The 18,924-nt window shown below is 42.5% G+C and overlaps 1 protein-coding gene across 5 annotated transcripts in view; it reads left to right on the top strand.

Annotated features, from left to right (window-relative positions):
* LOC119169206 (vesicle transport protein GOT1B) overlaps nucleotides 1-18,924 on the top strand; it is a 176,301-nt gene that overhangs the window by 142,009 nt on the left and 15,368 nt on the right. For 2 of the 5 annotated variants that reach the window (XR_012893486.1, XM_075886179.1), the window contains one exon: nucleotides 8,585-8,773. The exons of the other annotated variants lie outside the window; for them this stretch is intronic. Coding sequence is in view for 1 of the 2 variants with exons in the window: in XM_075886179.1 (XP_075742294.1) it covers nucleotides 8,585-8,629 (45 nt within the window). In the remaining variant the exon portion in view is untranslated. Of the gene's footprint in view, nucleotides 1-8,584; nucleotides 8,774-18,924 lie in introns of those variants that run through there. 5 annotated transcript variants of the gene reach the window in all.

The following is an 18,924-nucleotide window of genomic DNA, read 5'->3' as shown; positions in this document are numbered from 1 at the left end:
CATGTATATCGTAAAAAAAACTATTGAGTCGGTGGTTTTGGAAAGTCCTCTACAGCTCAGTGAGCATATTTTAAGTTTTCAGCCATTAATTAAAAAAATTAGAATCCTGGCTGCGGCGGCTGCATTTCCGATGAAGGCGAAAATGTAGGCCCGTGTGCTCAGATTTGGATGCACGTTAAAGAACCACAAGTGGTCGAAATTTCCGGAGCCCTCCACTACAGCGTCTCTCATAATCATATAGTGGTTTTGGGATGTTAAACCCACGTATCAATCAATCAATCAATTTAAGAAATTTGTAATTAATTATAATCAAGTAATTAGCTTAGGAAGAAACAAAAATTATCTCGAGTGTCTACAGGCTCGTGAGAGTAGTATACGTTTAGTTCAATTCGCCTCTGAAGTGCCGTCTATTATCGAAACCCTGGCTCAGGTTATCTCTGACTACCTGTATGTGTGTATATATAATCCACCAATCGGGAAGACGCAGAATTAATGACAAGCGCGATTGTTTACGAACTTCATAAGGAAGCAGGGAAAATTAAATTTATGGATGCAATTGCGCAAATATATATATATATATATATATATATATATATATATATATATATATATATATAATATGTAAGAATACTTTTAGACGCCCAGGTAAGGCAACCGCCTAATGGGCCGAACAGCAACGAGACAACAACCAGCGATTTCAGCAGAAACAGCACGAGCCTCAGCCACTACAAACGTCTTCTTCGTTGTTCCGCAAGCAGTGCCCGCATTTGTCACTACAATGACTCTCCGGTCGAAAAGGAGCCATCTTGGCGACCCATGGCACAGACAGGACTGGTGGGTTGTAGCGAGGTTTCAAATGGTCCATGTGTACGGTTTCGCACCCGTGGCACTGTTGATCGGTAGGTGGCTGAATAGGCTCAACAGTGTAGTTGACTGGCAAATTCTGGCGCAGGACTGGGTACCGACAGTCATACTTGGGATGAACTTTGAGGAAAGGCCGTGGCCAGAAGATGGCATGTGGAGCCACACGATTGTTTCAGGGGTGTATGTCGAAGGAGATGAGAGTCGATCATGAGAGCGCTTCTGGCGAGCTTGATCGTGTGTCGTAAGCGAACGTGTGAGCTGCCAACATTCTTTGGCATAAGTGGCGGCTTCGGCCAAAGTCTTGGATTCTAAAGGGTCTGGGCGGTATTGAAGGATAGTGTCCAGGAATGCGGAAAATTCCCTGACTATAAAGAATGAAGAATGGGGAGAATGCAGTTGTAGATTTAATGGAGCTGTTGTACGCATATGTAACGAATGGCAGTATGCGGTCGCGATTCGTGTGGCCATCGAAAACATACATGGAGAGCATGTCACCTAGCGTGTGAATAAATCGCTCAGTCATCCTATTGCTTTAGGGGTGATATATGTTTGTTTTTCTATGCACAATGTTGCATTCGCAAAGGAGGGCTTTTAAAGCTTCGGACAAGAAGGAATGCCCACGGTCAGTCAGAAGCTCGCGGGATGCACCATGCCAAAGGACGAAGTTACGCAGAATGAACAAGCCGAATTCATGCGCAGTGGCTTCGGGAAGCACCGAAGTTTCAGGGTAGCCCGAAAGGTGGTCCACAGCTACGATGACCAAGCGGTTTCCATTTTGTGGGTATGGTAGGGAACCATACAAATCAATTCCTATGCAGTAAAAAGGCCGAGGACAAGGCAGTGAGTGGAGTGGCCTTGTGGTTGTGCGAGGGGAGCTCTTCCGGCGTTGGCATAGAGAAAATGAACACACGTGCTGCTGCACAAACCCGTACATTCTGTGCCAGTAGTATCGAATCCGTAGGCGAGCATATGTTAGAAGGGCCAGAGTAGGGGTAGTTGGTTGTACGTATTCACCACACCAGCATGGGCGAATTGGGGATTCGCGTGAAAGGAGGCACAGGCGTCAGAACGTAGGTAGCGAGGGATTACCATTAAACATTTGCGTCCATCAGATAAGTAGTTGTGCCAGTACAGAAGGCCGTTAGGTATTATAAAATGGCGGGCAATTCATCGAAGTGAATGGTTGTAGGTACGTGGAGAACTCCAAGACATGTGCCCTAGGAGAGACGCTATTCATGGATCCTGGTGTTGCTCAGAGGTAATGTCGGCAAGTTCAAGTGGAGAACAATCGCAGCTGGAAAAAGAGTCAACATGCTTGTGGCCTGACCGATAAACTACACGGATGTCGTAATTTTGAAGATGTAGAGTGCTTAGAGCTAGGGTACCATATAGATCTTCTAATATCAACCAACACAGTCACGTGATGATCAGTCACGACGTCGAATGGACGGTCATATACATAAGGACGGAATTTCGGGATTGCCCAAACGATGGCAAGACGTTCTTTTTCCTGGACTGAGTAGTTCTTTTCCGCTTTAGTTGAAGGCGCGACTACCGTAGTCGCTCATCATACTCATCAAAATCATATTTACGTTCTGGATCAAAGAGGCGTAGGATAGGTGGTGATGTTAGAAGAAGGCGTGAAGTGGCGAATGCTTCATCGCAAGCGGGGGACGGTGCTGAAATGTCTCGGTTGTCGGCGAGTAGCTGTGTCAGCGGTGCGATTATGGTGGAGAAATTATGCACAAAATGGCGAAAATATGAACAGAGGCCTATGGTCCTGTGGAGCTCTTTCAGTGTAGGTGGCCTGGGAAAGTCAGCGACAGCGCGAAGCTTGGCTGGATCAGGACTGACACCATGCTTGCTAGCAACATGCCCTAAGATGGAAGCTGGCGGCCGGCGAAGTGGCATTTTTTCAAATTCAGCTGCAGTGCAGCGCCTGTAAGACAAGTCAAGATGCCTGCGAGGCGGCTGAAGTGGGAGCCAAAGTCCTTTGAGAAAACGACGAAGTCATCCAAATAGTGTAGACATGTGTTCCATTTAAAGCCTCTAAGGATGTTGTCCATGACTTGTTCGAAGGTGGCAGGCTCATTACAGAGGCCGAACGGCATCACTTTGAACTCATACAATCCGTCAGGCGTTTCAAACGTAGTCTTGAAGCAGTCGGCTTTTTTCATAGAGACTTGCTAGTAGCCCGATCTAAGGTCTAAAGAAGAAAAGAACTGAGGCCGTATTCACAAAGCTTTCTCTTGGCTACGCATTTTCTTAGCCAAGAATTCGCTTATCTCGAGGGATTACGATAGCGCTGGTTCAAATTTAACTTATTCGGCACTTAAGAGGGCAAAGAGGAGACACGATAGACGATAAAACGACAAGGAAAGAAAGAAGTGTATGCTGATAATAGCAAGGTAGCACGCAAAGCATCTAGCATCGAGAGTATACGATGCTATCCAATTATTTGCTGCATCTCAGTTTTAGTTCCGCGGTCATCTGCTACAGCACTTACGCAATGCTGTGTTGTAATAGACACCTGGGTGTACGGTGCAAAGCCAAGCGCTCGCGTTTCATCAATGACCTTAGCTAAAAAAGAAATTGCTGGATGGCCTTAAGCAATAATCCGTGCATTATCTCGCCAAATACAAGTGGACAACACTCCAGATGCACCAAATCAATGAAACCACGCAAAAATTTATGTATGCAACGTTTGAAAATGTACGCCACATGTCTTCCCCTGTTTAACGCGAGCAGTTACCGTGCATTTTAATGAAGCCGTGCTGCTACTCAACTAATCCGGTATAATCGAGCACGGTATAGTAGTGAACGTAAGGGTATTTTGTTGCTAGCATAAAAAGTTGCCTTGTTACAACAATGTTATTGATTTGATTGATTTGTGGGGTTTAACGTCCCAAAACCACTACATGATTATGAGAGACGCCGTAGTGGAGGAACAATGTTATTACAAGACACAGGAGCAGCTTTTGTGCCTGCGGTCGAATTCTGCAGAAATATAAAAGAGCAATAGTCAAATGAAATTGTGAGCACAATTTCACAGGTTCCATGCACCACAGCATTTTGATAAAGCCGGAATGCGAGAACATGCATACGCTTACGCTTAGATATGTGTCTGTGTAGAACGAGGAAGACCCGTGGTAAGGTGTTTCAGTGCTAATGCTTTTCACAAAACATAATGCAGGTTTGAGTGAGCCAACAAAGCAAGGGACATGTATTCGAGTCTTAAAGTCAAGAGGCTATACCACGCGCGCGAAAAGGACACAAAAAAAAAAGGAAAGGGAGAGAGGGAAAGAGACTAGTTTCGTCTCCAGGAAAGCTTGAAATCGAAGTGATAGATATTAAAGACAATTTTCTGGCCCAGCAGACGTCAGCGAAAGTTCCCTCAATGTCGGATGCATTGAGAGCATAAAAAATCAGAGTACTCGCTTTATGGGAGTGACAGCCTCACAGAAAGCGAGTTGAAGTGTGACTGTCTTTAGATGTGAGAATCAATGCTAATTAAGAGAGTTGTGAGTTGATGAGCAAAAAATTCTTTAAATAACGATAATGGAAACAAACTGAGTATTCATTTAGTGAAAGGAACACTAGTGACAGTGAATTCAGAATAGTTAATTAGTGTTGTCATATGCCGATATATTTTGATTTTTTCATTTATATTTGGCAAAATATGGGAAGGTAGCCTACGTTAGAGGTGCCTATCCCAAGATTATGACAGTAATGTACAACATAAATAGTGCCTGGTTATACTGCCGCACTTGGTGGTTTGCCCCGCCGCGGTGGTCTAGTGGCTAAGGTACTCGGCTGCTGACCCGCAGGGCGCGGGTTCGAATCCCGGCTGCGGCGGCTGCATTTCCGATGGAGGCGGAAATGTTGTAGGCGCGTGTGCTCAGATTTGGGTGCACGTTAAAGAACCCCAGGTGGTCTAAATTTCCGGAGCCCTCCACTATGGCGTCTCTCATAATCATATAGTGGTTTTGGGACGTTAAACCCCACATATCAATCAAATCAATCAACACTTGGCGGTTTTTACCTTCTAGTAACCTTGGGCAAAGGCATTCTAGTTATTTTTTTCTATTTTAGACCAAGTTTGACCGGACATTTTGCATTTGGTGTCCGTCGAAGGATTGATGATATATAACAATAGGGTAAATGCTGCAGTGGCAAGCTCTCATCTCAAGCTCTGCATCAGTGGACGAGTGTTTTCAGCGTTGAAGTACTATTTAGGAGGTACTGGGTTCGATTCGCAGTGCAACGAGCACTTTTTAAGAAGCTGCCCCGCCTGAGATTATGCGCGGCGGCGGGTAGTCATTTCTTGAGAAAGTGGTTTTCACGCTCTCTTCTTTCACTCTTCTTTTGACCCAAAAGCGCTGTGCCGAGCTCCTTCGTAAATTACAAAATTCAGGGTTCATATTTTCTGCCTCAATTCTCTGTTGTCACGAAAGTGCCCAGTGCCAAAATACCAATATCGTACCTGATATATTACTTTTCATGTGTTTGAATATTCAACCACCCGTCAGCCATCATGATGTTTTCAAGAAAATCTAGACATGCAGCGAGCTAATTGCTAGCGGCATGTCTAGATTGACTGGACACGTTTTCGTGCGAATTTGGTGGAAATCATTACATGCAGCAAAGCAAAAGAGCAGGAACAGATAGAGAAGACATAAACCGAGTGATTAGCTTGTGTTTTCTCTCTCGCTACCTGTCATGTTGCGCGCTTCAGTGTAATGCCGCTGTCAAAGGTTAAAAAGAACTATAGCAGCTATCGAGTTCTGCTGAAAGGGCCCACGATTATCCAGAGTGGGACAGAACAATGGAAAATTGATTTGCGTCATGGAGAGATACTCTGCTTTTGGTTCATACAAAAAATTTTTACACCGAAGTTTATCTTTTATTAATCACAGTTCCAGTATAGATGAAAGGTGCATGGACAAAATCGGTGTATTCAGCTTGACTAGGTTGTTGCCCTTAATAGTAATTGCTAACAGATATCACAATATGCATACATATCACACACATATACAACCTTGGGTGAAATTAAAATTGATATGTTGAAACCAACATATTCGACCAATGCAATGTCTGCAAGATATGCCATGTAGAGGAGCTATGCTCTATAGTAATCTTTGCTGGTTGGTTTCATTTTACTCAGTGCCCCTCCGTGGCGGTCTATTGGCTTAGGTACTCGACTGCGACCCGCAGGTCGCGGGAGCAAATCCCGGCTGCGACGTCTGCATTTCCGATGCAGGCAGAAATGTTGTAAGCCCGTGTGATGAGATTTAGGTGCACGTTAAAGATTCCCAGGTGGTCGAAATTTCTGGAGCCCTCCTCCACTACGGCGTCTCTCGTAATCATATGGTGGTTTTGGGACATTAAACCCCACAAATCAATCAATCTATTCATTTTACACAATTTATTGCTCATGACTGTATGTTGGCAGATGAAACAACTTCTCTGAATTCACTTATTTTGTGAAAGGTTACATTTATTTTTATGCAGTAAAAATCCAATTGAGAAGTACGTATAATGGCTCAAAAGAAAATGAACAAAAAAAAATTCAGCCAAATTATTACCAAACTTACTCATCAATGATAAATGAACTTTTGTTTGAAAGATACATACATACATACATACATACATACATACATACATACATACATACATACATACATACATACATACATACATACATACATACATACATACATACATGCATACATACATGCGCATGCATGCATACACTGAGGTGTAAATATTAAGGTGAATGGCTATAAAACAATCTTTCAGCACTGCTATGTCTCAGCTCGGTGTTTCTCGAACTATCATGGAAAGCTTGATGCGTAGTTTCTGCTGATGTCTAGTTTCAAGCAGTTTTTATAAGAAACACACGAAGAAAGCCCTTGACAATGTCATGCTAAAGAAAAGGGCTCTGCATCACAATTTGGTACATGTCTGCAGTATTACTCTGTTTATTTACATAGCTCGGCTCATTCACAACACAGTAACAAAGCATGTTAGTACACTTGGGCTGAAAAGTCGACACAGCACAAATAAATTCTAGACAGAACATAAGTAATACAATTCTAAGCTACTATGCTCCTCGGTGCAAACAGTGTTTATATTGACAGCTATAGACCCCATTTTATTTCCCAAAAACACTCCTTAAAAAGGCTTCAAAGTTTGCAGATCAGCACAATTCTCATGCAGCTGTCTGTTAGTCTTCTTGAAAAAAATTCAGTTCACTGGTGGGCAAAGACTGTACACTAAGTATATGAGGTGATGCACCAGTGCACTGCATGTATTTCTTGCTGCTGGCCTCAATTGCAATGTTGCTCAGCACATGTGTGTAAACTCACAACTAATACTATGCCACTACAAAGTACTTATGTTTCATTTGCACTATACAGAGACCACAATAAAAGAAAATAATAACATTTACCTTCACACAGTTGAAAAAATGTAAATACATTTTCATAGAATTTTCACTGCTCATCTGAGAACAGTAATAATGGTTATAAACACAGTATTTCCACTAACAAAATAGTTTCAAGAGGTCAGCTTCAATATTAGAGTATACCAGTACCCTTGTAGGGCTAAACAATGGTACAGGCACCAAGAAAAAGATGAGTACATGCAAGCTATAGCTATATATAAATTAAAATAAATACATTTATTTCTAATATGAGGAAGTACCCTTGTAGGGCTAAACAGTGGTACAGGCACCAAGAAAAAGATGAGTACATGCAAGCTATAGCTATATATAAATTAAAATAAGTACATTTATTTCTAATATGAGGAAAGCTTCATAGATGATAAGTCATATTTGCATAGTACAGGATTACATTATGAACAAACCTATCCGAACAAATAGTACAGTACAAAAGTTACACAGTAGAAACAGAGAAGTAGACTCTTGAAGGACAGACAGGCAGTGGGATAACATTACAGAAGTACTAAAATCAAGTGTTATATATACTAGGAGTAGTGATGATTCTCTTCCTTCCAAATAAAATAATCCACATAGAAGCACTTCCCAATGCTTACACACACATCACATCATTGGTGCTATACAAATGAGTGTATACTGAAGAATTAAATCGACTAAGTACAAGATTACCACATCAATGGCTTTACTTCTTGCATTACAAAGAATGCAAACACAGTTACCATTGCTGACCATGGATGCTGCGGTTTATGGCAGTGAAATCCAGAGACACACAGGCACTTTAATTAACATGCATGTTAAAAACTGGAGCTCAAATTTATTTGCCACTAGCACTACAGCAGCCTTTAGTGTCATAGTTTGGTATCTTCAATACAAAATTTAATTAATTTTGAATGCTCAAGCACAAAAGGAACTGCTGAATAATGAACTGCTGAGAAGTTAAACTACATTTTGAATGCTCAAGCACAAAAGGAACTGCTGAATAATGAACTGCTGAGAAGTTAAACTACAGCTCCACAGAATGTTACTATGTATACAACTCAAGCTGCTCCAGACATCACAATATGCTCTTTCTGCTGTCGTGAACTTTGAGCAGGAGAACACAGTCACTGGCAGTCCCTTTCTACTTGTTGGTCTTCTGTGCTCTGTTCGTGATACACTGTACGTGACCGTGGAGCACCTGAGCCCTTGTTAATTCTGGAACGTTACAACCATGCTACATGCAAAAGTGTGCAGATGTTAAATATGTGCTCATATTTACAGGTACCGTATTTTCAGAAGCGGATGACAAGTATGCAGAAATATTAAAAAGAAAGGAAGTCAACATCTACACAAACAGTCAACACTGATAATATATTTTATTATGATACAAGTGCTGAACTACTATGTTATATATGAAGGCATGAAAGTTCTGCCAGGCATACCAAGCCAATAAACTATCTTTTGACTTTATACCAGGTGCGAGAAGCTGACCACAAATAAGTTTTCTAGGGAACACAAGTTGGACTGCGTTACAAAACAACAGCTAATGTTCATAACTTCAAAGCTATCTAACATAACCAGCTGGCCATACAGAGTATAGGAGAAGAAATTCAGCAGTCTAGAAGACACAAAGCACTTGTGGATTATGAGTGTGTGTGTTGCTCACATCTATTATTCCAAATAATGAAAACCTTTTAAAAATGCGCTTCATTAGGGGAAATAATCATACACAACAAACACAACGGGCTCCTACAGGTGCCACCAACACTCACCATTATTATTGATGTCAGTGTCTTGTCTGAAGGATATGCTGTGTCCTGCACAGAATGCCAAAGGAGCGCCCCATGACTTGGCTTGCATGGGTGCTGGCTGCATCGCACTGCTGCTCAAGTAGGCCAGCCACAGACAGGGAGACGAGGAGCTATGGCTTTGAGGCACACCGAGCGTCACCTTTAGAGATCAACGATGCATACTAGGGTCAGGCACAATTTGTAGAAGAAAATATATCACTATGCAATCATGGTGAACACGGTTGGCTGAAACACAACATGCCACAGCACTGAGAGAGAAAAAGCTACATCAAGTGAACGATGCAGTTACCAGCCTTATGTCGTCTGAGGCTTGTACAATAGGTCTATCTCGTAGCAAGTTGTGAACAGCCAGACAATTTTAACCCACTTGCTATTTCCTTCCAGAGTACTTGATCCACTGAGTGAGTCACAAGCTCGAAAGCTCAATATGGAATGAAAGTATCTGTGCTCGTTTAAAAGCACCAGCTTTTCGCTTTTCAGAATCAGATTATTGGAGTTTCATTCTTAAGCTGTAGGCTTTCTACTTTCACCGTTATGAGTTATCTCCCAATTTACCTCTATTAATGCTCAATAAGCATGATGTGTGGAAATAATATCGGTATCCACTGTAAGCAACCATGCCTGGGTTTTCAATTTATGCACAGTAAGTGGTGTCTTTATAATCATATGTATTTAAAAAAACTAACCTTGCAACCAGCTGCTAGGCAGTTTTGTGCCCTCGAAGCCCTCAGGCCGATCACAGTCCTCCACATGAGGCCGCCATGCATGATTCCAGGCCACTACCAGGTCCGCTGAATGACTACAGTTCCAGCAGTGACATAGGCTTGCACATTTAGGGAGCACGTGTCCTTCCTATTTTTGTAAAGGTGCTCCAAGTCATGAGGAGGCTTGACTTGCCAGTGCATGCAATCGATGCATCACAGGACCTTAACAAACTCTGCGATCTGTGAAGGGTCAAAAATAATATATTTTAAAAAAATCATTTAAAGCACTCACTTCTAATACTTATTTGACGAAGCTATCAGTTTGTCAAAGTGATCAAATCTGCTATAATCACTTTCAAACAAACTGAAGCCCCATGTATGATTTGCATACCGTAATATATATGTCCTTCCAGGAGCCGATGTTGAGTGAGCTGATGTTGAGGGTATTGCTTCACAACCAATCACAAGCTGCGCCTGTTGGCCAAGCCGATGTCTGCTCGCTTTTGTCGTCTGCTTCGATCAGAGCATGCGATGGGGGTTTGGCCTTCCCAACGCAATTATTCCCAGGTCAAGTGGTCACTGCGTCGCACAAAATACATGTCAGTGGCTCGCTCTACCTTTGAATGATATTCGGGCGCCAAGTTAAACGGCTGGTAATTGTCGCAGGGACGAATTCAGTCAAGGTTTGCTCCAGAATTGTGAGGGTTTGCACACTTCCGGTGTCATTTAAAATTACTAGGCTCATTTTATCCCGACTGCTTGCCATATTATCACGACCCATATTGGTTTTTGGACATTTAAGGTGGAAACGCTTGATTTGTTTGCAGTTCCATGCGTAATCACGCACACCCCTAATACACTTCGGTTTACAAAGTACCCGCCCTTCCTAGATTGTCACAAAGTGTATCGACAGCTGTATTTCAGAGATCATGCCCATTTGGCAGTTAGAGCCAATTCAAGTACACTAGAGCACAATCACAAAGTAGGCTTTATAAACCGCTAATCGAAACGTTCCGCTCATTTTTATTTCCAATAGCAAACAAGGATTGGGCTCCTATTAACCTCTTTGGCGGTAATTTCTATCAATGAGGCAAGGATCTCGAGTTGTAGCTTTAATTGGATGAGGTGGGGCACAACACAACAACATAATAAGGTTGATATGTCCTGCCGCGTTCCAATGCACTGACCATTCACATAGCACATTAGTTTTCATCCGACCACAAATACGTACATGCATAATTTTATGCTATTGACGCCCAATAAAATTCTTAAATTACTGCAACTCCAAACTTATTGGACAACGGTGGTTGTCAATACTATCCACTGTGTACAAGAGAAACAACACATGAAACTCAAAGCATTGAAATAAATAAAAACGCACCAGCAGTCACCAGGCAGCTCTACATGGGTGTGAATTAACTCAAAACCAGCCAGGACACCAAAGGATACCGCCACGGCAGCAGGTTCTAAGTAGTCATATTGATCCCAAGAGTGGTCCGGACCACTCTGGTTTTTTTCTTACGCACGCTGTTTTTACACGAAATTTCGCTTTGTGAATTCACTTACGAGCACTTTTCGGTGACGTAAGCAAATATAGCAACTGCATCAACATCGCTGACATGTTCCCGGGCAGTCACAGCGTCTTGATGAAACAGCTCCAATGGTTAACGCAGATGTGGTGATCGTGTCCTTGTCAGTCTCTTCTGTCCATCTGTTGTTTAGTGCACTTTAACAAAATTTTCAATTATGAACGTAATTCAACTGGCTCAACTTGCCATCTTGCTATCGTGTCGAGGTTCGGAAGTCGCGTAGAAATGCGCTCTCTCCACAGCTCGTCGTAACTCTGACAGTGCTGAATCAGCTGGGCGACAGTTTGGGGGTCTTTTGCAACAAGTATGTGAAAGGCGTTGTCCTTGATACCTTTCATAATATGCCGTATTTTGTCAGTGTTGGACATGTCGGGATCGATACGATGGCAGAGGTCCAGAGCGTCCTCAATATAGGAGGTAAAGGTCTCGCCAGAGCACTGTACGCGGCCATGCAAGCGCTGTTCAGTGTGGAGCTTGCGAACAGCAGCATGGCCGAAGACTTCCGCAAAGCGCGTCTTGAAGGTTGACCAAGAGGGAATTTTAGCTTTATGGTTGTTAAACCACAGCTCTGCCACACCCACGAGATTGACATTAAAGTAACCGAGCTTCTCTGTGTCATCCCATTTACTGTGAGCTTCATACTGCGACAGCCAGTCTTCGGCGCCTTGATTGTCGGTCGCATTGAAAATCACCGGATCTCACTGCCGTGGTGTTCCGGTACAGGTGACAGATGGAATTAAGACGCATGTGGCTGGGTCATGTCGTCAGGCATTGGCGAGGTGGGGGGTTGAGGTAGAGTCCGGAAAAAGAGTTCCATGTTGAGGGAACCAGCACCTTCACCAAATATAAGAATTCTTTTAGGCGCCCAGGTAAGGCAACCGTTTAATGTCACGAACGGCAACGAAACAGCAGCTAGTGATTTCAGCAGAAGCAGCACGCGCCTCAGCCACAACAAACATCTTCATCATTCCTCAAGCAGTGCCCGTATATGTCACATTATATATATATATATATATATATATAGTCCAGTAGATCCTCCGTGAGCGGTCACAACGTGGTTTATTTCGACGTTTCGGCCTAGAGTCTGGCCTTCATCAGGATTAAAGATACAGTTTGTTGGTGCTCAGCTTTATACAATCTCAAATCAGAGGGCAAGGAAAGAGGAAAAAAAAAGACAGAAAAAAAAGAAAAAAAGAAAAACGAAAGAAAAAAAAAGAAAAAAGAGAAAAAGAATATACGGTGGACGCCCCTCGGGTGCCCCCCTTCCACTCTTCCCTCCACTTCCCCCCTCATCTCTCTCCCCCCTCTCCCCTTCACCTTTCTGATGTCAGCGGTCTGTGTATGTTTCCGTTCACTAACGCATTCCTCCCGATCAGACGGCCCCTCCTGGCACTGGCGGTGCGGTGTGGGGCAAAAAAGAGCTTTTCAGGAAGTCCTAAGCCTTTAACTACTCGAGGTCCCGTAAACAATTCGTTGTAGAAGGACGGGGGCCGCGTATTGTGGCAGAGGCTGGTAAGCGGGCATTTTAGGAAGTATTAAGCCTTTAACTACTCCGCGCCCTGTCAACATTTCGTCGTAAAAATAGGGGTGCCCCGTACTGCGGTAGGCTGTGCAAGCGGGTGCAATGTGAATTCCTTGCGCGCTTCTAAATTACGCGTGTAGTGGGGGCCTCCCGGCTGTGCACAGGGTTGCTGTTGGGTATGTCGTGCATGGCACAATTGATTGGGTAGTAAAATAAAACAGAAAACAGATGACAGCTGCACATAGGAAGAGTAGTTACACTTGGAATTGTTTTGGGTTGTCCAGTGCCCTTCGCAGCTGCAGTTCCGTGAACTCAGTTACTATTTTCATTGTTGTCGTTATTGTTTTCTAATGCTTTAATTGCTGGAAGTGTACCAGGATTCTCATTTATTCCTCTATTGAGGGTGTTAAATCGGTGGATAAGGTATGACTCTCGTTGTTCACGTTCTCGATTTGATTTAAATCCCGTCTCTAAGAGTGTTACTGATAGTTTGTCGAATGCATGGTCGGGAAGATTGAAATGTTTTGATAGAGGTAGACTTGGGGCTGATTTCGCATGGGCTCTGTGATTATTGAAGCGAATCCTAAATGGTGTTTCTGTTTGTCCGATGTACTGCATACCACACACGTTGCATTCGAGTAGGTACACCACATTAGAGGAATCGCATGTTAGGTTTCCTCGTATTTCCTCACGATGACGGCATAGCTGCATTACAAAACATGTACACAAACCATAGACAATCTAACACCCCAGATTTCTCTGCCATTGCAACAAGGACGAGGATGGTCCTCGAATTAAATCAATTCAAGTTTAACCAAGAGTATTTTCGACAAATCAGCGGGACCGCTATGGGCACCAAAATGGCACCTAATTATGCCAACATATTTTGGGAAAGCTAGAATCTGAATTTCTTGCACAAAGTTCCTTGAAACCAATGTTATACAGAAGATACATAGACGACATCTTTCTTATTTGGACCCACAGCGAGGACGAAATTCTCAGCTTTATCGACACTTACAATGCTGTACATCCGAACATACACTTCACACACACATACTCGCAAGTTACCGTAAATTTTCTTGATGTTACCATAACGATAGAAGAAGAGAAGCTCTTACAACCCTATATCGCAAACCAACGGATCGACAACAATACCTTCATTACCAAAGCGATCACCCACGCCACTGTAAAAACAGTATTCCATACAGCCAGGCTCACCGGTTTAAGCGAATCTGCTCTAGAGACGCTGACTTTGACACGAGCTCACAGAGGCTAAAACTTACGCTCGAGAAACAAAAATACCCCCCACATGTAATTATTGACGCTGTTCAAAAAGCGAAAAAACTTAAGCGTGAAGACCTACTTATGAAGCGACCACCACGAGAAGACCCACAACGAACAAACCTCTGCTTGACTTCAGCACAAACTTCCCCAATGTAAACAAAATCCTTAAACGACATTACAACATTCTGGAACAAAGTGAACGTCTGAAATGCGCATTCCCATTCGCTCCAGGCGTCGTTTACCGACGACCACGTAACCTCAAAGACACCCTTGTCCACTCCCAAATTAACACATCACCCCCCAATAATTCATGCCGCCCTTGCTTAAAGCCACGATGTCTTGTATGTAAGGCGATGCGAGAAACAGACAAAGCAACCAGCACGCAATTCAAGTTTTCGATTAATATACGAGGCAACCTAACATGCGATTCCTCTAGTGTGGTGTACCTACTCGAATGCAACGTGTGTGGTATGCAGTACATCGAACAAACAGAAACACCATTTATGATTCTCTTCAATATTCACAGAGCCCATGCGAAATCAGCCCCAAGTCTACCTCTATCAAAACATCTCAATCTTCCCGACCATGCATTCGACAAACTATCAGTAACACTCTTAGAGACGGGATTTAAATCAAATCGAGAACGTGAACAACGAGAGTCATACCTTATCCACCGATTTAACACTCTCGATAGATGAATAAATGAGAATCCTGGTACACTTGCAGCAATTAAAGCATTAGAAAACAATAACGGCAACAATGAAAATAGTAAATGAGTTCACGGCACTGCAGCTGCGAAGGGCACTGGACAACCCAAAACAATTTCAAGTGTAACACTTCCTCCTAAGTGCAGCTGTTGTCTGTTTTCTGTTTTATTTTACTACCCAATCAATTGTGCCATGCACGACATGCCCAACAGCAACCCTGTGCACAGCCGGGAGGCCCCCACTACACGCGTAATTTAGAAGCGCGCAAGGAATTCACATTGCACCCGCTTGCACAGCCTACTGCAATACGGGACACCCCTATTTTTACGAGAAAATGTTGACAGGGCGCAGAGTAGTTAAAGGCTTAGAACTTCCTAAAATGCCCGCTTACCAGCCTCTGCCACAATACGCGGCCCCCGTCCTTCTACGACGAATTGTTTACGGGACCCCGAGTAGTTAAAGGCTTAGGACTTCCTGAAAAGCTCTTTTTTGCCCCACACCGAACCGCCAGTGCCAGGAGGGGCCGTCTGATCGGGAGGAATGCGTTAGTGAACGAAACATACACAGACCGCTGACATCAGAAAGGTGAAGGGGAGAGGGGGAGAGAGATGAGGGGGGAAGTGGAGGGAAGAGTGGAAGGGGGGCACCCGAGGGGCGTCCACCGTATATTCTTTTTCTCTTTTTTCTTTTTTTTTCTTTCATTTTTCTTTTTTTCTTTTTTTTCTGTCTTTTTTTTCCTCTTTCCTTGCCCTCTGATTGGAGATTGTATAAAGCTGAGCACCAACAAACTGTATCTTTAATCCTGATGAAGGCCAGACTCTAGGCCGAAACGTCGAAATAAACCACGTTGTGACCGCTCACGGAGGATCTACTGGACTATATGCAACGCTATGACCACTCAACCACCATGCCTGCCTATATATATATATATATATATATATATATATATATATATATATATATATATATATATATATATATATATATATAGTCACGCTTCCACGAAGTAACTTTATCTTCTTTTGTGACGCACAGTCCTCGGAAATTTTGGCGACACTTAGCTGACAAAAGTGAAGCCATTTCACAAATAAAAATGCCCGATTGCATTATTTCTAAACCACAGGATATTGCACAGGAACTAAGCGAGTTTTTTCAATCTGTTTTCACGAAATCTGCTTCAAATGCCCAACTAGAACCGTATGCACGGAGATTACCCATGCCGCAATTGACCATAAACAAAGAAGGTATCTTTTGTCTTCTAGAAAACCTGGATTTGAAGAAATCCCCAGGTCCCGACAATATCACAAATTCATTTTTAAACCGATATGTCATATGGGTAGCTAAATACCTGTCGTATTGGTAGCTAAATACCTGCATAAAATATTTGTCACCTCTCTTGAGTCAGCGACGTTACCAGGCGATTGGCGCAGCGCTAACATAATTCCAATCCACAACTCAGGTTCGAAATTTGAATCAAATAATTATCGTCCAGTCTCACTAACGAGCACTTGTTGTAAATTAATGGAACATGTAATCTTTAAAGCCATAATACTTCACTTAGACAATAACGAACTACTTTACAGCCGGCAACATGGATTTAGATCAGGCTTTTCAACTGTAACACAGCTCGCTGAACTAACAGATGAAATCGCTACTGCAATTATTTATTATTATTATTTATACATACTGCAGCCCCCAATTTGGGGCTATGGCAGGAGTGAGCATTTACAGAATGAAAAAAAAAAAAAAACCAAACAAACAGATCAACAGAGCAATAAAACAAAAGAACACTTAACGCAAATCAGCAAGGGCAAGTAAAAAATTTTCCAGCGGAAGGGAGTGAATATCACCGGACAGTTGATTCCACATTTTGGCAGTGAAAGGAAAAAAACTAAATTTGAATTTGTTAGTTCGACAATGGTAAGGCTTGATATTAAGGTGGTGATTACTTCTAGTTGTGGGCGGCGAGGCAAATGAGATGTAGGTATTGTGGGACATGCGATAGACCGAGTTAATAAAACAGTAAAGCAGTTTCATAGAATCCTTTAGACGGCGCATGCGTAATGTGGTTAGTTCAAGAGAAGACAGGGCAAGGGAAGGTGAAAAGTAGCGATCATAGCGGTTACAAATAAATCTGATTGCTTTTTTTTGAATGGCCTCAATTCTATCGATTTCACCCTGCTTGTGTGGATTCCGTACGGGGCATGCGTAGTCAAGTATAGGACGAATCAGTGTTTTATACATTAGTAATTTAGTGCTTTTGGGGGATTGGGACAGTGTTCGTCTTAAATAACCTAACCTTTTTAAAGATTTTGTGCAGATAAAGTTAATATGCTGAGACCAAGATAAATTGCTAGAAAGAACAACACCAAGATATTTGTATTCTGTTACTTTTTTTAAGGCGGATCCGTTAAACGAGTACGTGAAGCAGGAAGGGGACTTACTATTCGTGAAAGACATAAGCACAGATTTGTTAAAATTTATACTCATTTGCCAGGTTGCACACCATTCACAAAATTTAGTAAATGAGTCATTTAGACGATAATGAGCTTCAGGATGGATACCAAATAGATGCTATTTTTTTAGACTTTTCGAAGGCGTTCGACATTGGTCCGCATGAAGATTTACTCACAAAGCTACTCGCATTTGGAATAGACAGTAAAATAATTTCCTGGATCTCCAGTCTACTAACAAAGTGTGAAGATTGGTAAACATGTTTCACAGCAACTTGAGGTTTACTCAGGGGTTCCTCAGGGGTTCGTTCTTGCTCCAATTTTCTTTCTCATGTACATTAATGATATTCATGTCAAGGTTCATGGAACGACTCAAATGCGTCTGTTTGCCGATGGCTGCGTAGTATGCCAGAACAAATCCAACTGAATAACTCCTTACAGTCTATCTGTTCGTTGTGCAATACATGGGGTATGAGAGTTCATGCGTCAAAAACCAAGTGCATCACATTCACCAATAAGAAAATTCCCATTGATTTCACATACACTCTTGGCAACATTGCACTCGAAAAATGTCATCAGGTAAAATACTTGGGCCTTATCCTCACCTCAACTCTTTACTGGGATCCTAACATCTCCTCCATCTGTCAGACTACTGAACGCAAGCTATCATTCTAACGAAGGAAATCGTGCAACACTCCACCAAATATCAAATTAAATGCTTATAATACACTCATCAGACCATCATTAGAGAATGCTGACTTAATCTGGAGCCCTTACCAAAGCATCTAACTGAAAAAATTGAGTGCATACAAAAACTAGCGACTAGATTCATATATTCTATCTATTCTAGACAATCTAGCGTCTCTGACTTATTAGCGAGAGCAAACCTTGAACCACTTTCAAAATGAAGAACTGTTTCAATGCTTAAATTCATTTATCTCCTGCACAACGACCATTTCGAAATTCCGAACTGACATTATTTGCATCATCTTTTCTCAAATTTATCAAGAACAAACCACAGCGAAACAATTCGACAGCCTTGTAGTCGCATCAACCTACATAAACATTTGCTCTTTCTCTCGGCAATTTCTAGGTGGAACAAGTTGCCTGATAGTGTTCTGCAAAGTACCACCGTGGAATCCTTTGTTTCTAAAGTACAAGCCATTGATTTTTGTTTATGACTGCTTTTTTTTTGTTGCCTTATGTAACCACTGCTGCAAGGGCCGAGTGAGCCTACAGTATATTCAAATAAAAAAATATAATGAAGTTTCTAAACAATCATGATGTCGCGCTTCCCATTGAATCTGCGTCATCCCCATCGCCCAAAGAGAGCGAACGCCTACAAGTCTACTGCAGAAGCCACGGCTGTTATTTCTGCCATTACCAGCAAGTCCCTGCGCCGCTAAATATGACGAAAGGCACGGTCAGGTAATTACTGCTTTGATAACAACCTTTGGACACCAAGCATTTCTGGACAACCTGCTAGGATAACCTTGCGTTGAGAAAGTGTTCGTCAAAATGCAGCTTTGTGTTTTGGGCGCACACACAGCA

The sequence above is a fragment of the Rhipicephalus microplus genome, chromosome 2, assembly GCF_043290135.1.
Source record: "Rhipicephalus microplus isolate Deutch F79 chromosome 2, USDA_Rmic, whole genome shotgun sequence".
Lineage (NCBI taxonomy): Eukaryota > Metazoa > Arthropoda > Arachnida > Ixodida > Ixodidae > Rhipicephalus > Rhipicephalus microplus.
This window is presented reverse-complemented; position numbering and strand designations above follow the sequence as displayed.